This window comes from Henckelia pumila, chromosome 2, assembly GCF_033568475.1.
Source record: "Henckelia pumila isolate YLH828 chromosome 2, ASM3356847v2, whole genome shotgun sequence".
In the NCBI taxonomy this organism is placed as follows: Eukaryota; Viridiplantae; Streptophyta; class Magnoliopsida; order Lamiales; family Gesneriaceae; genus Henckelia; species Henckelia pumila.
The window spans coordinates 106,940,662-106,963,828 of record NC_133121.1 but is presented as its reverse complement, the minus strand read 5'-3'; the positions used below and the strand labels follow the sequence as shown (position 1 = coordinate 106,963,828).

Genomic DNA, 23,167 nt, shown 5'->3' with positions numbered 1-23,167 from the left:
GACTTGGAGGCGAATGAATGGGAAGCGGGAGGGAGATAAATGGCCTATTTAAAGAGGTAAGGGATGAAGGTTTTCCTCAGAGTCCATAGGGCAAAAAACAAAGGCCACAAATTAAAAATTATTATTATTATTCTTAAAAAGATTGTTCCGAAAATACTTTTTGTCTGCAATTATTTTTATAAAATACAATTTTCTTGAAATAGTTGTCACATTTTTAGATGATCTATAAAATTATTTATTTATTTAAAAGCGAAAATTGTTGCGAACGCTCCCTAACTTCGAATAGATTCTGATGCTAGGATAAATTTAAATAATCGAACTGGGTGAAATTGTGAAAACTTGATATTTGATATTTTGGAGAAAAAAGATTTTAGGAACCTTTAAGAATAATTTTTTTTTATTCGGCAAAAAATTCCTTTTTTTTTGCGAAAATTATTATTATACACGAAGGGTAAAGTGAATGGGGGACCCCTCTGGGACCTAAATTAAACGGTTTCAACTAAATAATAAAGCTTTTGTCAGGCAGGCCAGGCAATTAATTTTAAAAAGAACCTGTGATGATGTGAAATATTTTTAGTAAAATGGATCGGAAATGGTTTTGAGTATAAAAATTAAGTCCGGATTATTTTTGGCAGAATAATGTTAAGTAGGAGATCACCTTCAAAAACAATTTGATATATCAAGATCAGGTTTCAACACCCCCAACCAACACCTTCTTGGACTAGTCTGTCACACATGATTTGCTTAGTGTGATTTATTTGGCTAACATAGTTTGCAGACTATTGATTTAATCCGAGAGTTTACTCAGTGCGCATCGATTAGCTATTGTGGGTTTTCAAGTATAAAAAAAAAATTGGGTTTCAACGATTACTTATTATACATTTTTGTAAAAGTGTTTTTTTTTAAAAAAAATTATAATATGTTTTAAAAAATTTTAATAATAAATATGTATTTAAACAAATGTTCGATAAAAAACCGTTTTTAAAATTAAAAAATAGTATGTTTTGTTTTCTATTATTGTTTTCGATTATAAAAATATCATAAAAACATGTCTCAATTGTTGTCTCAAACTTTACTTAGAAAAACACTTTTTTTCAAAATATTTTTCAACAAATTTTACAAAATAATTTTTGGAACACATATTTTAAGTTCTTTTAACTTATAAAATACTAAAAAAAGAAAATTAAAGCATTTGTCCACACATACCCTAAAACTCCAACCATTCCGCATGTGAACCCACTAAATGATTTCATCTTTTGGCCTTCCCTGTGTTCAAGAGCCTCGTTCATTGCTTTTCATTAATTAATTGATGTGAAGTTTCCCCAACAAAATGTGTGTGGGAAGAAATATTTCTACATAAGTGCGTGCGTTGGGAAAATTATTTGAGAAACTGGCTAATAGGTATAGACATATCAAATAGTTATATTTTTGTAGAAAAAGATCTAGGATGAGTGTGAAGTGTATTCACAACAAAATTAAACAAATGAATCAAAGAGTGAGTTTATGTTATACCGAGTGTCGAACTCTACGTGTGTTTTTATAAGATAAAATTATTTGAGAAACTGGCTAATAGATATAGACATATCAAATAGTTATATTTTTGTAGAAAAATATCTAGGATGAGTGTGAAGTGTATTCACAACAAAATTAAACAAAGGAATCAAAGAGTGAGTTTATGTTATACCGAGTGTCGAATTCTACGTGTGTTTTTATAAGATATTCGCGCGAATATCTCATTGAAATATAAAAAAGTACTGATGTAACGACCCACTGTATCAAGACGAGTCTTTTCAGCGTGCTTATGTCCTCACTCACACGCACCCTGGAAAACTTCCCAGGGGGTCACCCATCCTATAATTTCCCCAAGTCAAGCACGCTTAACTTTGGAGTTCTTATGTGATGAGCTCCCGAAAAGAAGATGCACCTTCTTGATATGAGTAGTACATATGAAATCTTTTATGCCCTCCTCAACTATGTAGTCCCATACCTACACAGTCTCAGAATCCCCTCTCATTCCGGCACGGGATCGGTTCATTCATGTCACCCATCGCCCATTCTTTGGTGGGGTTTCCATCTTTCAGGTATTAACCACCCATATTGCGGACCATGTACCGCCCTAGGACTTTTTGGCTCCGGGTGTCACATGCCCACCAGCTTCCGCTTGGTTCGTCCCCGAACCATACCGTACTAAGAGAGGTCGGCTCTGATACCATTTGTAACGACCCACTGTATCAAGACGAGTCTTTTCAGCGTGCTTATGTCCTCACTCACACGCACCCTGGAAAACTTCCCAGGGGGTCACCCATCCTATAATTTCCCCAAGTCAAGCACGCTTAACTTTGGAGTTCTTATGTGATGAGCTCCCGAAAAGAAGATGCACCTTCTTGATATGAGTAGTACATATGAAATCTTTTATGCCCTCCTCAACTATGTAGTCCCATACCTACACAGTCTCAGAATCCCCTCTCATTCCGGCACGGGATCGGTTCATTCATGTCACCCATCGCCCATTCTTTGGTGGGGTTTCCATCTTTCAGGTATTAACCACCCATATTGCGGACCATGTACCGCCCTAGGACTTTTTGGCTCCGGGTGTCACATGCCGAATTCAGTGGTTTCCAAAAATGTACATCCCTATGTCATTTTTAGGAAATCCTACTCCCTTACTCTTAATTAAGAAGTCCAACTCCTTAGTTCATTAAATTTAACTCTTTAAATTTAACTATCTCAACGGGGATTAAAACTCCATTACACTGTGTGACCCTCAATGGTTCAGGGATACAGCTAGCCGTGGGCTCACAACTCCTTGTGACTCGGAACAACACTTTCCGACTTGCCCAACGAATCATGGTAAAGCGCCTAGCAACATCGCCCCATGATTCCCTAGGTATCACTGATAGTGTCTACAAGAACCAGTAGATTTTGGTTAGCGTACAGTACGGTCCCTTCATCCATATATCCCGATCGAATCAACAACCATTGGTATATCGAGAGTCGCTCAAGATTCGATAACTATGCAATGCATCTTGAAGATCAAATTAGTGACATCGCATGTGCTACTAAGAAACCATTTCTTAAATCACATCAAGTACTCTGGCCAGAGATTTGTTACACTAATATCTCCTCAGATCGCATAGGATATCCACACTCGCAAGTATGTGGTGAATCCTTGACAACAATGCATTGACTCCTATATGTGTCGTAACTGTACCCAATCTCGACACCTGATGACCCCCTCAGAGTCGGTAAACGAGTCAAAGCACAGTACTAGCATATAGAGTCTCCATGATGTTTCAAGTCGTAAGGACTAATGGTGTACATCCAAAACCGCGGACTTTATCCACTCGATAAGTGATAACCACTTGGAAAGTCCGGATAGGGTAGTTCGACTATTCATCCTATGAATATCCATTTGCATGCTTCGAACATCTCCATGTTCCCTACCAATGAAACGTGGTACTCCGCATCGCAAATGCTAGTCTCAAACTCGAGCGATCCTTATCCTTATTATCGGACGGCTCAATCGACTAGGAACGGTTTTAGAATATACAGTGACTATAAGATGTATTTCATGATAGACATCTCCATGTTCTACCACATCTTACATACACTATAGTATATTCAAGGTCTTTATCAAAACAACAATAGTATATCACAATATAACAATATGAAGTAATATAAAGTCATTGCCATAAAAGTGTAAATAATATTAAACAAAAGATTGTTTATACAAAGAGTCAACAAAGCCCATAGCCACACAGTTGGCTCACTGGGCACCCACTCTTACAATCTCCCACTTGCCCTATAGCCAACTAGTCATACTACGTAGACCCATTGCTTCGCGATGTTTGTCAAACAATGGTCCTGGCAAAGGCTTAGTAAGTGGATCAGCGATATTGTCTGCAGAGGCCACTCGTTCGACACTGATGTCTCCTCTTTCCACAATCTCCCGGATTATGTGGTATTTCCTCAGTACGTGTTTGGATCTTTGATGAGACCTTGGTTCCTTTGCTTGAGCAACGGCACCCGTGTTGTCGCAGTACACCGGGACTGGACCAACAAATTCAGGAATGACGCCCAACTCTTGGACGAAATTCCTCATCCAAACGGCCTCTTTAGCAGCAGCTGATGCTGCAATGTATTCAGCCTCAGTGGTGGAATCCGCTGTGGTGTCCTGCTTGGAACTCTTCCAAGAGACAGCACCACCATTGAGCATGAACACAAATCCAGAGGTTGACTTCGAGTCATCCACATCACTTTGGAAGCTAGAGTCGGTATAGCCTTCCAGTTTGAGTTCTCGTCCTCCATAAACCATGAACATATTCTTAGTCCTTCGCAAGTACTTAAGAATGTCCTTCACGGCTTTCCAATGCATCTGACCAGGATTAGACTGATATCTGCTCGTGACACTCAGAGCAAATGCTACATCCGGTCTGGTAGATATCATCCCATACATGATACTACCTATAGCTGACGCATATGGTACATGTGTCATATTCTCTATCTCTGCATCAGTCTTGGGACACATAGACTTGGATAGAGAAACTCCATGACACATGGGTAGATGTCCTCTCTTGGACCCATCCATTGAAAACCGTTTCAATATGGTATCGATGTAGGTTGATTGAGTGAGTCCTATCATTCTCTTAGATCTATCCCTATAGATCTGTATCCCAAGAATGTAGGATGCCTCACCCAAATCCTTCATCGAAAATCTACCTGATAACCATATCTTTGTTGACTGCAACATCCCTACATCATTCCCAATGAGTAGGATGTCATCAACATAAAGTACTAAGAATGTCACCGCATCCTTAACTACTTTCTTGTACACGCAAGGTTTCTCCGGGTTCTTGATGAAACCAAAATCTTTAATTGTTTCATCAAATTTATGGTTCCAACTTCTTGATGCTTGTTTTAGACCATAAATTGATCTCTGAAGCTTGCATACCTTATGCTCGCTTCCCATGGATGTGAACCCCTCAAGCTGCTTCATATAGATTTCTTCCTTAATGTCTCCATTAAGAAAAGCAGTCTTCACATCCATCTGCCATATCTCATAGTCATACCATGCAGCTATGGCAATTAGGATTCTTATGGACTTGAACATTGCGACTGGTGAAAAGGTTTCATCATAGTCAACTCCTTGCCTTTGAGTATAACCTTTCGCCACCAATCGCGCCTTGTAAGTCAATATCTTACCATCAGGCCCAAGCTTTCTTTTGTAGATCCATTTACACCCTATTGGAACAATTCCATCGGGAGGATCCACTAAAGACCAGACTTGGTTAGTATGCATCGAATCCAATTCTGACTGCATAGCTTCAAGCCATAAATTCGAATCCGCATCAGAAATTGCTTCCTTGAAGCTTCTTGGATCACATCCAATGTCGGGTTCATCTTGACCCTCTTCAAGAAGAAGACCATATCGAACTGGAGGTCTAGAAGTCCTCTCGGATCTTCTAGGTGCAGGCGTGTCCAGCAATGGTTCCTGAGGTGTGGGATCGTTATTTTGTATTTCGGGTTCTTCTCGAACTTCTTCGAGTTCCATCATCTCGCCTTTCTTATCCAATAAGAACTCCTTCTCCAAGAAGGTGGCATTCCGTGAAACAAACACCTTTGTTTCAGCAGGATAATAGAAATAATATCCGATTGAATTCTTCGGATACCCCACAAAATAACACAAGCTGGATCGACTATCCAACTTATCTCCCACTGTCCGCTTCACGTAAGCAGGACATCCCCAAATCCTCAAGTATGAATACTTAGGAGCTTTGCCATTCCATAACTCGTATGGTGTTTTGTCCACTGCTTTAGTGTGGACGTTATTCAACAACAATACCGCCGTTTCAAGCGCATAGCCCCAAAACGAAGGTGGAAGCTCAGTGAAGCTCATCATGGATCGAACCATGTCCAACAAAGTTCGATTACGACGCTCCGATACACCATTAAGCTGTGGTGTCATAGGAGGAGTCCACTGAGAGAGAATCCCATTCTCTTTTAGATAGTCCAAAAACTCGGTACTCAAGTATTCTCCACCTCGATCCGATCGAAGTGCTTTAATACTTTTACCTAGCTTGTTTTCTACTTCAGCCTTGAATTCTTTGAACTTTTCAAATGCTTCAGACTTATATTTCATTAAATATAAATACCCATACCTAGAATAATCATCAGTAAAGGTAATGAAGTAGGTGTGGCCATGTTGAGTCCCTACTCTAAATGGACCACAAACATCTGTATGGATCAAATCCAACAGATTTTGACTACGTTCAGGCTTCCCCTTAAAAGGAGATTTAGTCATTTTCCCTTTTAGGCAGGATTCACAAGTAGGTAGAGAGTTAATATCAGACATATCAAACATGCCCTCTCCCACTAGCTTGTTCATCCTCCTTGAGGAAATATGACCTAGTCTAGCGTGCCATAGGTTTGCCGGGTTTTGACTATCGATTTTCCTTTTGTTTGTTGTTGCCGGTTTGTCAATACAATTCACTGGAACGTCTTTTAGTTTTAAATTATATAGATCGTTTTCAAATTGTCCATTTCCAATTAAACATTCATTCTTGTAAATATTGCAAATCCCATTCACAAAATTACAAGAATAACCATCTCTATCAAGCATAGAAACAGAAATAATGTTTTAATTAAATCTGGAACAAATAAAACATCTATCAAAAGTAACTTAAAACCGTTCTGCAAAAAATAAATATTTCCCATAGCTATGGATTTATCTCTGATACCACTGTTGGAAAACTGGCGAGTTCCCAGACCAATTACGATTGATACCCGGTGCAGCGGAAGTTTAAAAATTTTTCATGGAACGTTTCCATGGTATGGGTATCAACCGTTCATCGATTGAATTACGTGTGTGTAAAATTTAAATAACAATTAAATAAATTTTACCTCAAATCTCGCAACGAGATTAATGGACACCAACAGAACAATTCTGCTCTTGTTGTCTCTCCCTGGAACCGATGAACGCCTTCAATCAGGTCCACGAACAGAGGTTTAATCCCTCTGATAGATTGCACTAGAAAATCTATCAGAAGTTTTCTGCGAAGAGAATACACGAATTTGATTCGCTATTCCAGACTGCAATTCAAAATCACAGACCGGAATTTCTCAGACAGAGAGGGAGGGGGGGCGACGGCCAAGCTTGAGAGAGGGGGCTAGGGTTTCGATTTTTTTTCTCTCAAAATTATGAGCTATCGTGTGTAATTTCTGTACTGAAATAACTTATTTATAATGCAGGCCACTAACACCTTAGGGCCCATTAGTCATAAGTTAGGGCCCGACAAGCAAAGTGTAACACCCGGAAATTTTAATACGTAAATTCGCATGCATAATTAGGAGAAATTAATTTTAAAATAAGGGTTAAATGAATTTATGTGTTATTATGTGATTTATATGCATGATTTAAGTTATTTTAGCATTTAACCCAAAATTAGTGATTTTTGTGATTTATGGAAATTAATTGGTTTTGATCGCGTAGACGGGACCGTGGACGGACGAGATGCCAAAATATTTAGCCAAAAATATTTTATGAGTTTTTGAGCCTTAAAATATTATTTTAAGATATTTTGTCAAGAAAATTTTAGTATTTAGTTATATATTTATTTAATAGTTGATTTTTAGTCAAAATAAGTCATTTTAATGACTTTTATTAATATTTAAAAATTCCCTAATTTTATATTTCGGGATTTTGGTTGTGTTATCAGATTTTTTTATTATTATTAGGAGTTTTAAATAAAGTTTTGTTGGTATATTATCTTTATGTTGATTATTATTATTTATTTAAACCAATATCTACTCAAATTAAACCTAAAAATAAATCCCTATACCGATTAAAAATCTTTAGCCGCCTCCCCCATATTTTTTCATCATCTTCCTCACGTTTCATCAGCCTCCACCATAGTGTTGACAGAAAACTTCAACCTCCATAGCCGATCCATCATTTTCTTGGATTATTTTGGTCCGTTCGTCGTCCCGGAAGCCCGTAAACGCATCAATTTCCGTCCAATAATTATCAAGGCATGTCTAAAACTTTTCTTTGGCCACCATATGAGCTATTATTCATGCATGATTGTTCTTGTTCAGAATTTTTCATAAGTATTTCGAATTTATGCAAACTTTTGATGTTTGATGCATGTATATGAGAATTCATGATCATAACTCATGTTTTTGCCTAGCATGGTTCGGTCCAGGGCTAAGGGCTTGGTCAAGGGGTGTCCTAGGGTCCCTAGGGTCGAGTAGTGTGGTCGGTTTGAGGATGGAGGGGTCCAAGTCGAAGCCTTCCATTTCTGTTGCACAGCTCGCGCAGATTAGGGTCCTGAGGAAGAAGACTTCGTTCTCCTTCCTCAGGCCATTATTTTGGGTGAGGTTTGTTGGGTTTGAAAGCTTAGGATGTTGGCTAAGATTGAGGACTGGTTTCGTGGCCTTTGGTGGTCTGAGTCATCGGCACGAAGCAAAACGCTGGGACTGCTCCGGCTGCGCGCGAGCTGAGGAAGGGCCAACTTGCAGGGCTTCGTTCTCTGTCTCTAGGCAATGGTTTGGGCTGGTTCTTGTCGTGAAAGAACCGCCTGGGAGTTGGCTTGTTGAGGGTGGTGGTGCTCCGGCCATTGGTGGTCGGAGTTGGCCGGCCGAATGCCGGAAAAGGGGGCTGCTCGCACGGCCAAAGGAAAGGAGAGGAGGGGGGATCGGGTTTGGGGTTCTGGGTGGTTCCGGGTCGGGTCAGGGTAGTGGGTCGGGTCATTAGGGTCTAGGGTCGGGTCAGGTAGGTCCGGGTCCGGGCTAGGTGGGCCGGGCTCGAGTATTTTTAATTTTAAAGTGTTTAATGTTTTAATTGGTTTTTAGGCCATTTAATTTGAAATAAAATTATTTGGGCTTCCAAATAATTTTATTTAGGTTTTTTAAATTATTTTTAAGTTAACCCAATAATTTTATGGGCCCGTGGGCCCATCGGAATTTTTGGGCTAGTCAGTGATTTTATTGGGTCAGTCTAGGAATTTTTATGAATTAATTAGTTATTGGGCCTAAATATTTTTATTTAAGCCCAATAACATTTAAGTATTTTATTTTAGTAAAAATTATAATTTTTAAAATTAGTTATTTAATTATGGGCTTTAAGTTAGTTAACAGGCTTTAAGTCAGTTAAGGGGTTTAGTAGAGAGACCAGCAGTCTGGACCAATCCATGAAAATAAACTAAGTCCGGAATATATATTTAATTATTTTTATGCATGAAGTCTATTTTAAGTAAAAGTATATTTATTATTAAAATTAATTAAATATATATTACGGACATATTTTAAGTGCATGCATACATGAAATATTTTATGATGTGTTTATGATTAAGAATTGAGCATGAAAATATTTTTATGGAAATTGAAGTGATGTGACAGCATAGAAGTGGGTTTTACCACTGACACAGAGGTAGTTCTACTACCGGCATAGAAGTGGGTTTTACCACTGGCACAGAGGTAGTTTACTACCAGCATAGAGGTGGATTTATCCACCGCCACGTACGATGGTTCTTTAGACTGATCAGTCGGCACAGTTATTAGTCACATTCATGGATATGACCATACACAGTTTTTATGTTTATGACATGCTCAATTATGTTATGTATGATGAAGAAAGTTATGTTATGTATAAGATTTATGATTAAGCATTTATGTTATGAAAAATGTTTCCATGCATGCTCATGTACATGTATATGTATTAGTATTTACGTGATGCATTATTTGTAACCTTGTTATAAAGGATTAGACATGTTGAGCCTCTAGGCTCACTACGCTTATATGGTGCAGGTGAGTATGATGTAGCTCCTACCGGTGGCGAGGACGTATGAGCGAGCATGGCAGTGGCCCCGTGACCGTCTCGCTAGAGTTTTATTTATGCATGAGTTATTTATTTAGGATATTTTTATGTTTTCAGTGGTTATGATTACTTATTGATTTTTCATGATTTTAGTAGACATAAGTTATAAATTTTCATTATAGACATTATTTTATCTATTGCATGACTCAAGATTTTATCAAATAAATGTTTATTATTTTATTAAGCGAGTTATTATTTGTAATATTATTTTTAAAGTTTATACATATATGTATGGGCGTATATGTATATAGTATAGTATATAAAAAAAAAAAAGTTTTTCCGCATTTAGTAGTACTAGGGTGTTTCAATTGGTATCAGAGCACGGTCCTCGGAGGGTGTCCATCTGCCACGTGAAGCTCAGAAATCCTGCTACTGGTCTGTAAGTTTTAAATGTTTTAATAAGATTTAGAAGGAGCATATGTATTAATTTTAAGTATTTCATGTTCAGTAAGACTTTTGAAACCCTTAGTTATGCATTGCGATTTACGTAAGGAAATATGTGGTGGTACAGAATGCCTCCCAGACAGATTCCGTCGAATTTCGAGGACGAAATTCAATTTAGGGGGGGAGAATTGTAACACCCGGAAATTTTAATACGTAAATTCGCATGCATAATTAGGAGAAATTAATTTTAAAATAAGGGTTAAATGAATTTATGTGTTATTATGTGATTTATATGCATGATTTAAGTTATTTTAGCATTTAACCCAAAATTAGTGATTTTTGTGATTTATGGAAATTAATTGGTTTTGATCGCGTAGACGGGACCGTGGACGGACGAGATGCCAAAATATTTAGCCAAAAATATTTTATGAGTTTTTGAGCCTTAAAATATTATTTTAAGATATTTTGTCAAGAAAATTTTAGTATTTAGTTATATATTTATTTAATAGTTGATTTTTAGTCAAAATAAGTCATTTTAATGACTTTTATTAATATTTAAAAATTCCCTAATTTTATATTTCGGGATTTTGGTTGTGTTATCAGATTTTTTTATTATTATTAGGAGTTTTAAATAAAGTTTTGTTGGTATATTATCTTTATGTTGATTATTATTATTTATTTAAACCAATATCTACTCAAATTAAACCTAAAAATAAATCCCTATACCGATTAAAAATCTTTAGCCGCCTCCCCCATATTTTTTCATCATCTTCCTCACGTTTCATCAGCCTCCACCATAGTGTTGACAGAAAACTTCAACCTCCATAGCCGATCCATCATTTTCTTGGATTATTTTGGTCCGTTCGTCGTCCCGGAAGCCCGTAAACGCATCAATTTCCGTCCAATAATTATCAAGGCATGTCTAAAACTTTTCTTTGGCCACCATATGAGCTATTATTCATGCATGATTGTTCTTGTTCAGAATTTTTCATAAGTATTTCGAATTTATGCAAACTTTTGATGTTTGATGCATGTATATGAGAATTCATGATCATAACTCATGTTTTTGCCTAGCATGGTTCGGTCCAGGGCTAAGGGCTTGGTCAAGGGGTGTCCTAGGGTCCCTAGGGTCGAGTAGTGTGGTCGGTTTGAGGATGGAGGGGTCCAAGTCGAAGCCTTCCATTTCTGTTGCACAGCTCGCGCAGATTAGGGTCCTGAGGAAGAAGACTTCGTTCTCCTTCCTCAGGCCATTATTTTGGGTGAGGTTTGTTGGGTTTGAAAGCTTAGGATGTTGGCTAAGATTGAGGACTGGTTTCGTGGCCTTTGGTGGTCTGAGTCATCGGCACGAAGCAAAACGCTGGGACTGCTCCGGCTGCGCGCGAGCTGAGGAAGGGCCAACTTGCAGGGCTTCGTTCTCTGTCTCTAGGCAATGGTTTGGGCTGGTTCTTGTCGTGAAAGAACCGCCTGGGAGTTGGCTTGTTGAGGGTGGTGGTGCTCCGGCCATTGGTGGTCGGAGTTGGCCGGCCGAATGCCGGAAAAGGGGGCTGCTCGCACGGCCGAAGGAAAGGAGAGGAGGGGGGATCGGGTTTGGGGTTCTGGGTGGTTCCGGGTCGGGTCAGGGTAGTGGGTCGGGTCATTAGGGTCTAGGGTCGGGTCAGGTAGGTCCGGGTCCGGGCTAGGTGGGCCGGGCTCGAGTATTTTTAATTTTAAAGTGTTTAATGTTTTAATTGGTTTTTAGGCCATTTAATTTGAAATAAAATTATTTGGGCTTCCAAATAATTTTATTTAGGCTTTTTAAATTATTTTTAAGTTAACCCAATAATTTTATGGGCCCGTGGGCCCATCGGAATTTTTGGGCTAGTCAGTGATTTTATTGGGTCAGTCTAAGAATTTTTATGAATTAATTAGTTATTGGGCCTAAATATTTTTATTTAAGCCCAATAACATTTAAGTATTTTATTTTAGTAAAAATTATAATTTTTAAAATTAGTTATTTAATTATGGGCTTTAAGTTAGTTAACAGGCTTTAAGTCAGTTAAGGGGTTTAGTAGAGAGACCAGCAGTCTGGACCAATCCATGAAAATAAACTAAGTCCGGAATATATATTTAATTATTTTTATGCATGAAGTCTATTTTAAGTAAAAGTATATTTATTATTAAAATTAATTAAATATATATTACGGACATATTTTAAGTGCATGCATACATGAAATATTTTATGATGTGTTTATGATTAAGAATTGAGCATGAAAATATTTTTATGGAAATTGAAGTGATGTGACAGCATAGAAGTGGGTTTTACCACTGACACAGAGGTAGTTCTACTACCGGCATAGAAGTGGGTTTTACCACTGGCACAGAGGTAGTTTACTACCAGCATAGAGGTGGATTTATCCACCGCCACGTACGATGGTTCTTTAGACTGATCAGTCGGCACAGTTATTAGTCACATTCATGGATATGACCATACACAGTTTTTATGTTTATGACATGCTCAATTATGTTATGTATGATGAAGAAAGTTATGTTATGTATAAGATTTATGATTAAGCATTTATGTTATGAAAAATGTTTCCATGCATGCTCATGTACATGTATATGTATTAGTATTTACGTGATGCATTATTTGTAACCTTGTTATAAAGGATTAGACATGTTGAGCCTCTAGGCTCACTACGCTTATATGGTGCAGGTGAGTATGATGTAGCTCCTACCGGTGGCGAGGACGTATGAGCGAGCATGGCAGTGGCCCCGTGACCGTCTCGCTAGAGTTTTATTTATGCATGAGTTATTTATTTAGGATATTTTTATGTTTTCAGTGGTTATGATTACTTATTGATTTTTCATGATTTTAGTAGACATAAGTTATAAATTTTCATTATAGACATTATTTTATCTATTGCATGACTCAAGATTTTATCAAATAAATGTTTATTATTTTATTAAGCGAGTTATTATTTGTAATATTATTTTTAAAGTTTATACATATATGTATGGGCGTATATGTATATAGTATAGTATATAAAAAAAAAAAGTTTTTCCGCATTTAGTAGTACTAGGGTGTTTCAACTGAACTGAATATATTATTATTTTGAAGTGAAATGTTGTTTATGCGAACATCGCATATTAAAAAACTGGAAATGTTACTCGTGATGTAACATAGACTCAAGCTCGATTGAGGATTATAAACATTGGCACGTTGACTTGATTATGTTTGGAACTTAAATTATGTATGCTTCGCATGCACTCAACTTTACATGCAAGCCAGATCTTTCAGATCATAGATAATGGTGACAAATTGATGATACCCCAACGAGGAAACCGGGGGATCAATTTTTTTTTATTGTATATTTATTTATATCATAATAAGTAGGGGTTTAATGAATTAATTTGTTGATTTATTTTATATAAAACGAAGGATTTTCCTTCCATTGTATAAATAAATAAAAGGAAAAGGCTTTCTATGATTCTATCAAGTGGAGATCAAATGCATAATCTGCACATGCATGTACCGTATTTTCTAAACAAATTAATATTTTTGCTACTTAAAAGAAAAATATCAATATCTCATTTGTAGATTACGTCTACCTCTAGTACTTGTGGGATTTTCAAGTAAATTTTAGATTGTCCAAGAAAATTTAGTGAGTGTTTACAATAGATTGTGCTTTTGTAGAAGTGATTAATTTATAAATTATAAAAAAGTTAAAAAAAATCAAAAGTTGATAGTGTTTGAAAACAAATGTAAAAATCTAAAATTCAAAGTTTGGAAGTGTTTGATAAATAAGTGATTAGAATGATTTTAACAATGACCTTTTTATTAGAATCACTTTTGGAGAATCATAATCACCACATGACTAGCTTTTGAATTTCAATTAAGTTAAGCATAAGCTAACACATAATCTAGGTTTAAGAAACACACAAAAATGGTTTTTTTAAGCTAAAAGCTAACAATCACTTTTTTAGTGATTGCAAACACTCCCTTACTTTCACCGAAAACAAGAAAAAGAAGTGTAATATTTGGATTGATGTATTTTTGAAATCGATAAAAATCCGTAGTTCAAATCATTTGTGTTTGGATATCTTTGGATTTATTGAATCTCGAATCCTTTCTTCACATTTTATGCTATTGTTCTGTAGTCAAAAGTGATGTGTTTCAAACCCTCTTAGATGAGAGACGTTTCAAATCTAAATAATAATTCTTCTCTTCAAATCCAAATAATTCATTCCAAACACAACCTCATTGTATTAAAATAGAAATACTATCAGATTCATATTGTAACATAAATTTCGAGTGCTGTGTATTTAGGATTTGCGTACGAACTGTTGTCATAAGCAGCAAACTCTTATCAAAAGATGAAAAGATCGATCACACATAAAATGATGGGTAAAATACTTATATCAATGAATGCACAGCTATAATTAACTGCAACAAGTTTGCCCCGGAAACAGAGAAGCACTTGAACACAAAGTATACGATCACTGTGTTTCTCAAATCTCTGAATTTAAATGAAGATCACCATAAGTTAGAGACACGAAGAGCGCTAGCCTTAAAATGATAGGCTCCATGCTGAATCAGAAACGAGCGGTGACTTGGGAAAATAGAGCCTTGAAATCCTTAGTCGGTGCGCTCCTTCCCTCAGGTACCGAAGCCAAGTCAAATGCTTTAAATTTCAGCTCCTCAAAGTTCAGTGCCTGTCCGATCACAAGTTTATGCTATCAAGAAAAAGTATAGCAAGCTGGAAAAGCATCGAGAAATAACCCGATTGTATTAGTCACCTGGATGCAAACTTCTGCAAGATCAGCTCTTGGAATTGTCTTTGTTTCAGTTTGAAGAAGCTCATCATCCTTTCCAACGAGTAGCTCTCTTAGTCCACCTTCTTTATCTTGCAAGCCTCCAGCTCTAACCGATAAAGAGATATTCAGAAAACGGTCCAGTTTAGGAGCAATGCTCATCATGGATAGTGTGTTCATTTCTCTACATCGTATTTGTAGTATTTGTACAGTTTTTGTAGGTGCAGAGGTAAGAATTTGGGAATACCTGATAATAGTGTACGGGATTCCTGACTCGGACAAATACTGCTCTGCTTTTCTCTTCCAGATCTGTGTTGGAAATACCGGAAGTTACTTCCAATAATCGTTTTGATGAAAAGTAATCCTGCCTAATATCATATCAAATTTTAACTTGACTAGCAGCTGAAAGGTATTAGGTAAACGCCCAGCTTTGTTTTTTACATTTTTCTTAAACATTTCTAAAACAACATGTTTAGTAATGATGTCCTTGAAAATGAATTATACATTTTTTTGAGCTCTAAATAATTATTTAACTCCTTTATACAACTCTAATAACTGAAACGCACTCTCTTTAGCCTAGTAAAGCAGGTGTTGTGGAAAATTCATAGCGAAAAATGCTAACCAATATATTCCCATTTGCAAGGCTATTCAATGGATGATCTGGATTTGTTCCTCCCATTGAACCGACCAATATGATATGCTTCACTCCAGCAGCAATGGCTGTCGAAGATATACATTATACAGTTCTTAGATATTACATATAACCAAACACTAAAAAGCCAGAACTTAATGCACACCCATACCAGTATCTATTTGGTTCTTTTGTCCGATCCAGTCCACCTGGAATCACATAAAAAGATGAAGAAAGTCATGCCATAGCCTGAAATGAAAAGAGGGATCTAGCAATAGGTTAAAATGCTAACCTGTTCAGGGAATGCTCCATCTTCAAAATAAAACTCGGGCCTTCCCCCTTTTGCAGGGTCAAACCCTGGTTTCATTTTCGGTACAGCACTTGTTAGAATTATAAGAACATCGACACCTTCAAATACTGGAACAAGGCTCTCGGCATTCCTTATATCTGCCACATAAATATCATCGGCTCCCCCAATTGTTTCCTTGCTCTCCTCTGTTCTCACCAATCCTCGAGCAACATACTCATCAGATTTCTCCTTCAATTTCTGATAAACAATTCGTCCTGCAACGCTCAAGCAAGTAAACACAAAATTGAAGCCAAGAGACTTCATGCAGTCATAAATCTCCTGTGCTAAACCTTGAGCAGCTAAAAAGTAACCCATACAAGCATCTATTGCTCTTTGTTCGTTTGGACATTGAAGAAATTTAACTTGTCGATAGTGGATTTCACATAACAAAGGAAGTGCTAGGGAAGAGCAAGGGCAGGGAAAAAAAAAAAATTTGAAAGTTACATTTAAATTTTTTTGTCACTTCTGATTTTCTTTCTCCAACACTCGAAGCACAGTTTTCAAAAGACAATGTGTGCATCTAAAATCAAGATGTAGTGTCCCGTAAAGTCTTAGGACACCTTTCGGTCATGTGTAAATATAGAGATGGAATGCAAAATATATTAATTCATTTCTCTTATAAACTAATGACTATTCTTTTTATTATCATTTAATAGTTTGAAAAAGTTATTCGATCATACATGATGAAGTTTCTCAAAATATTTTGGATCCAGCATATCACCTATGTGCCTTGCACCTAAGCTCTACCACACCTACGCATCTCAGTGTTGTGTGCACTTCTAATAACTGTCTTCAAGTCTTACCTCTTCTGCTGTTCAACATTGATATCTCAAAGCACATCATTAAACAATAGAAAGAAAATACAGAGCTAAGAATCCGGCCACACATGTCAACTAACAATATTTGATATCAAAGACTCGTACCCACATCTTTATATGAAAAATAGGTTTTGTTTGGATGGACAGATTCGACTTGGGTGAAAGAAGTTTCAAGGGCGAGATTTTAAACTTCAATTTCAAACATCATCAATTTGTTTTCACTTGAATCCACGGTTATTACTTACACGAGACTCTAAATCGAGAATGGTGAAACTTGAAATTCATTTAGGCTATGTTTGGATGAATATTTTTAGATATGAAAGAAAATTTAAAATCAAGAGAATCCATCGAGTTGAAATGATTAGAATTTAGAAGTTGGTGGTCATTTCAAAGCCTTTCAAAAATATATACAAAAGTATTTTTTGGAATTAAATGTGTAATTTGAAACACCTAACTAAATTCTTCACACAAACATACAAAATGGATTTGAGTTGAGCATTTGGAATCCACTCATTCCAAATCCAATAGTCCAAATGCTACCCTCAATCAAATTCATCAAACTCGATCCAGATACACCCTTGAAGAATCTGAAACTCATTCATTTGAGGGTGCAGTCTAAATTATGACTATAGTCTTATTCCAGAGATTACAGAGATGAAATGTTAGATCTTTTCTTGCATACCTATGATTTCTGCATCATGGAGACACCGAATCAACAACTCAATTCACAATTTATCTACAATAATTAGCACAAAAAAATCCCAAAATAATTTCATCAAACCATTCGACACGAACAATTTGAAGAATCCCAGCAGCAAAAGTTGCCATCCACCAAAAAAAGATCAACCATCGAAAAACCGATCAAAATGGCTCGAACTTATACACATGCCCATCACAAATAAAGCAATTTTCCCAACAGACAGAATAAGAATGAAGATGAACAAAAAAAAAAGTTGGGCATGCGAGGAATACTGTACCTGTTCTACCAGCAGCACCCGTAACAAGAACAGTCCTTTTGCCAAAATTCGACATTGCAAACACTGAAATTCCTCAAGAATTTCCCCTCGTTCGTTAAATTTACGGGATTGATTTATATAAAAGTGGGTGAGCTTCAGCTAACTGGAAGTCGTGATGCTGACTAAAATCGATCAATATTTTATGGTGTGCGGATGAACACCTAGGACATAATTTATGGCAAATAAATTTCTTGGCTTCCTTTTTTAAAACCACTTCAGATATTTAAATTTAATATAAATAGATTATCAATAATTTTTATTCAAAATATAACTATGCAAATGTTAAGAGTAATTTTTGTATTCAATTCATATCCTTTTTCTATTTTTTTTCCCCTCAAAAAGTACGATAGGTGGAAGGTGTATCATGTATGTTGGAAAAGTTTGACATATTTATGGATCAAATTAACAGCCATACTTTTTACGTAATAATATGAGAATGATATTTGTATCAAGAATATTTTTTGCAGTAAATTATTGTGCATAAATATTTATGTAAACCTTTATTAAATTTTATTAAAAATATATTTTATTTTAAACGATAAAGGTTGAAATATTTAAATTTAAATTTTGTTTATTTGTTTAGAATTTTGACACGTCTGATTTGAAACTAATTAGATTTTAAAAAAAACTTGGACCGAACCGGATCGAAACCCGACAAAATTTAGGTAACATGTAACGCTATTTTTAGTTTATTCTATTTCATAAGGCACATTTATAATCCGACGAAGATATTTGGAAAGAATATTATCAACTACAGACAAACAATTTAAAAAGTGGCATTCCTGAAATACAGAAAGTATTTGTAAAAATAATTGTGGAAACTTAAATTGGGCGATATTAAATGGACAGATGGAAATGAAATAATAATCATAACGTTTTGGATCCGTGACACCTTCACTTTCATTAATTTCTGGAGTGGGCTGTGGGCAGTTGGATAATTAATTTTGTTATCTATTTATTTATTGATTTGGTTGGGTATTTTTATTTTTATTTTTATTTTTGAAATATGGTTGGGTATTTTATTTAATTGCAATTAAAGTCTTTTCGATAAACAGATATATAGATAAATATCATCGTTATGATGGAACATTACAACGTATAATTTTTTTTATGACGTTTAGAATAGTATGTTTTAAACAAAACAAATTCATGAGATTAGTTCGATGCTCGTGTCTATATTTCAACACCAACTTAACATCCTCGAAACGGTTGAGTCGACTCTACCCGCAGGAAGTGCGGTTAGTTCGATGCTATCCCCAGGGTAGTGCCCTGGGGGTAGCGTGGCGGATCATGATTGATCAAAATTAATGGGCTCCACATGAGACCCACTAATTTTGATCAATCATGGGGTTACACGTCACCCGCAGGATAGTACCCTGCGGGTGGCATGAACAAAACCCAGGAAGTGTCTTGCGGGTGATGTGGCGGCTCATGATTGGTTAAAATCAGTGGGCCTCATGTGGAACCCACTATTTTTGACCAATCATGAATTTACACGTCATCCGCAGGATAGTACCATGCGGGCGACATGTACTAAACCCCACGAAACCTTTCAAATACTGATGATAAAGGATAGTTCGGCACTACCCCATGGGTAGCTATCAGGCCTTGATTGGCTCAAGGCATGTGGGGCCCACATCATTTGGGTCAATCAAGGCCTGACACGCTGCACACTTTCCGATGATAAAATGGGTATTGATTCATTCAACTACTGGCCGGGCCGGGTAATGAAAATTGTGTTTCTACAGTAAGTCATAATTTTGGCCCATGAACTTCTTTAAAATGAAATATTTTGTTTATGATTTTTTTTAATGGAATATTTTAATCCGCTTAGAAATGGGATGGAGACAAGTTTGAAACTTTCATTATAATATATCCCATGTTATGCACAAGAAAATAAAATATATAAATGATGTGAAAGGCCAAGATTTACATTACCGTCCTATGAATGGAGATAAAAATAAATAAATAAAATTACCAAGTTTCTTATCAAACAAACATTTTCAATTAATATAATATTTCGAAATTTGATGGATCAATTGTTGCCATTGTTGGTGGCAGTTGAAAGAATGTAAACAAGACTTTGGCCATAAATAATCAGCAGATTATTGGAAGATAAACTTTCTATTAATTTGATTAATGATGAACAACAAAACATTTACATCACTTGATCAACTGAAAATAAAATATGACATGAATGTAAGAAATACTCGCATGGGAACAATGTTATGGTTATCTTCCTCGGATACAACCTAAGCTATAACAGAAGCCTCAAGTGGCACCCCGGAATAGTTAACTTCGGCATGTTTTTCGGCTTCCCACAGCTCCGGTATCGCTTCCCGAAGATTATGAATACTTTCCAATGCATAATCTGACCCCTTCACTCTCTGGGATTTCCCAACCTGCATCAACAATAAGCCCGAAAATACGGAGTAAGGCAAGTTATGATGGAATGACAGATTTCACGTCGAGTTTGCTAAGCAATAAACAAGAACTTGCCAGCACGGTGTCGAGGCCTATTCGTTTCCCGGACTGGATATTGCGAATACTATCCTCAAAGAATAACTGCAATACGAAAGAATCATGATGTTTGTAAGCTAAATACAAAGAAAAGGGTAAGCTTCAACAATTGGATTAAAAAAGATGGCAAAACTTACAGTTCTGTTGGGATCAATGTTCGCGATTTTGAGAGCCCTTTCGATAGCAGATTCTGATGGTTTACAGACAACTGGTGTCTTCGGCAATCCGGATGATACTACTACTGTATTGGCCTGAGTACAATGTCCAATAATGTCGAAAATTTTTCGAGGGCTATATGTGAAAGCACCAGAAGATTGATTGGTTCCCAGAAATTCGATTTCGTCCTCATCATCGGACGCTGCGTGTTTGTGTGTAGGATTAAGAGTTTCAAAGCAAATGATCCCTTCAAAACAGTCTTCCAAACCAAGTCTACTAAGAGCTTTAATAGCATGCTCCTTATCAGCATTTGTAAATATCTGTTCATCAAATCAATCGAATGAATTACACCGCGCTAATGTGAACAATACTAAATTTTGAATGCCAGACAAATTCTTACAACTTTCCGTTGGGGTAAGCTTAGAAGAAGGCTTCGCAGTACAGAGTCGGGCTTGAGATTTTCATAAGGCAATCTCCCATGTACAAAACTGCACAATTCGGAGCTTGTGAACTTCTTGATTAAATCATACAACATACTGAATTCAAGAACAAGAAAATAGAGCGATCAAGGCAAGTTTTTCTCAAGAAAATTACGTACCCGTGATATTCATCATAGTCAAAGTCATAGCCAATTGCCTGCAAGAAACAGTACTATATCACAAATGATCTTTTATATGAAATTCAAGCTTTGATTCAAAGGAAGATAAGCATACCCTTAGACCAGCCATTGTTGTACCATAATTCTTGTAAAGTAGATTACATAAATCAGGGATTTTGCTTTGTTCTATACCCAACTTCTCGATCATGTAATCTGAAAAGGGACATAATAAATCACACCCCATAGAAAATATAATAGTATAACACCGGGCCAGCACGAGACTTTACTCGAAAAGGTGTGTTTTAAGGTGCAAGAAAATTACCTTGAATGTTCTTAAGAACAGCAGTAGCAAGACCAGAACTTAACGAGTAAAGGGTATCATCAAGATCTAAAGAAGAAAACAGAACAACGTCATTTGTGTAATGCAATTGCAATTTGAAAGCTATTTCTTGAAGGTTAAAAAAACTCACCAAAGAGAAGGCAGTCATATTTTGGCCTCTGAACCTGTCTATACCTGTCTTCGTAGTCCATCTTAATCTAAAAGGTTGAGTAGAAAAAATGAAATCATTAAACTTTGATTGAAGGGATAATGTAAAATTCATCGAACTGGACATGAAAATGCAGTTCATTTTTCATGCACAACTCCTGGTATCAAAATAATTTCAGAAAGATTTAAATGGGCTATCACCAATCATCCCAATACATCGCATACATGTATGCAAAAATAAAGTGCATGTCCACCAACAAAAGTAATCTTAAATTAAGCAGCATAATAAGGAGTTAATAAAGCAGACCTAAAAGACTTGAATAAGGATTTAAAAAGAGGAAATTGTCACATGACTCACATCCAAAAGAGGAAAAAATAAAATTAAAACGTAATAAGAACTGCGTCAACAAATTTAAAACTTCTTTCAATATTTCTCAAAAAAACGTTCCGTACTAACATAGGAACTATTAAATTCCAAACTCGCCCCCAAAATTCAAGAATCACCCACTTTTTCCTCATCTGGTACCCAAAACCAAGAACAGATAATGTAAATGCAGATACGAAGACACGGACAAAAAACACAGGAATTAATGGAGAGGGCAACCTTTTTAACATTAAAAAAGAAATATTTTTTTTACTGTCTTGACAAGAATCCTTGTACCTTCCCCGGTAAAACCCTTTTCAATCCCATCAACCAAAAGACATTTCATCTATAAAAGTTCAAATTTTCACATTTTAAGACGAAGCTCCAGAACTTATGGTTGTGCAATTCCCAGCCAAAGCCTCGGAAACACGTTAAAGAATGTTACGCATATTTCTTCCATTTGTCGATGGAAACCATGAAAATGAAAAAATGGCAAGATCCCAAAGAAAAATCATACCAGAATTCGAAAAATGAGGATGAACTGGACAGAATAGAGCAGAGTTTCAAAGGCAGAATCTTTGTTGTGCAGAGAAGGAATAGGAAGGAGAAGGGGGAGGAAATATGGAGGCATACGCTGGGTTTAAATAGACGAACCGTTGTGCTATTTCATTTTTATTTATTTTTTAAAAAAATATCGAATATTTAGTTGCTTTTTTTTTAAGCAAATATTTAGTTGCTAAGATTTTAAAATTGGATAATGATCCGTTATTAATAATAATATAATATATTTAAATACTTAATACCAGTTGTACTCTGTTGGAACTTGTGGTAGCTACCAATTTGCCCTTTGGATATATTAATTAATATTAATAATAACATAAATAAATAAATATGTATGTATATCTGAATATCTATATACATAGCTCGAGTAATTTATATTCTAGAGTCAATAAATTGTCAAAAATTATCCTGAATATTTTATTATTTAAAATATAAATCTCATGATGTAATAATGAGTTTTTTTAACTGTTTTTTAAAAAAAATACTATATTATAACATCGTATTACGATTTAAAAAGAATATTGTTATTACTGAACTAGTTTCAATACAATTTGATATTAGGAGCAACTCCAAATATAGGCAAAAACATGCAGTTTAATTACTACTTAATTCGACTGA

General features: G+C 36.0%; 2 protein-coding genes across 2 annotated transcripts; both read right to left on the bottom strand.

Annotated features, from left to right (window-relative positions):
• Positions 1–14,477: 14,477 nt before the first annotated feature.
• Positions 14,478–18,038, bottom strand: LOC140883960 (uncharacterized protein At5g02240). Its single transcript, XM_073290588.1, has 7 exons — positions 17,825–18,038; positions 15,973–16,244; positions 15,853–15,889; positions 15,672–15,769; positions 15,297–15,358; positions 15,035–15,158; positions 14,478–14,950 (listed from the first exon to the last, which is right to left on the bottom strand). The coding sequence occupies exons 1-7, from the start codon at positions 17,877–17,879 to the stop codon at positions 14,831–14,833; spliced, it is 768 nt and encodes a 255-aa protein (XP_073146689.1). The 5' UTR covers positions 17,880–18,038; the 3' UTR covers positions 14,478–14,830.
• Positions 18,039–19,968: 1,930 nt separating this feature from the next.
• On the bottom strand, positions 19,969–22,603 carry LOC140881739 (suppressor of disruption of TFIIS). The gene is made up of 9 exons (XM_073287285.1): positions 22,506–22,603; positions 21,608–21,674; positions 21,460–21,525; positions 21,253–21,350; positions 21,138–21,175; positions 20,940–21,027; positions 20,521–20,859; positions 20,363–20,428; positions 19,969–20,265 (listed from the first exon to the last, which is right to left on the bottom strand). Exons 2-9 carry the CDS (start codon positions 21,666–21,668, stop codon positions 20,116–20,118), a joined length of 906 nt encoding a protein of 301 aa, XP_073143386.1. The 5' UTR covers positions 21,669–21,674; positions 22,506–22,603; the 3' UTR covers positions 19,969–20,115.
• Positions 22,604–23,167: the final 564 nt, after the last annotated feature.

Coding starts and splice junctions, on each gene's coding strand:
- LOC140881739 (XM_073287285.1), bottom strand. CDS start 21,668: ATGGACTACGAAGACAGGTATAGACAGGTTCAGAGGCCAAAATATGAC. Junction 20,860..20,939: donor GCTTACCCCAACGGAAAGTT/GTAAGAATTTGT, acceptor TTTGATGAACAG/ATATTTACAAATGCTGATAA. Junction 20,266..20,362: donor TAGGCCTCGACACCGTGCTG/GCAAGTTCTTGT, acceptor TTGTTGATGCAG/GTTGGGAAATCCCAGAGAGT.
- LOC140883960 (XM_073290588.1), bottom strand. CDS start 17,879: ATGTCGAATTTTGGCAAAAGGACTGTTCTTGTTACGGGTGCTGCTGGT. Junction 16,245..17,824: donor GGGTGCTGCTGGTAGAACAG/GTACAGTATTCC, acceptor TGAGCGTTGCAG/GACGAATTGTTTATCAGAAA. Junction 15,890..15,972: donor ATGGAGCATTCCCTGAACAG/GTTAGCATTTTA, acceptor ATGTGATTCCAG/GTGGACTGGATCGGACAAAA.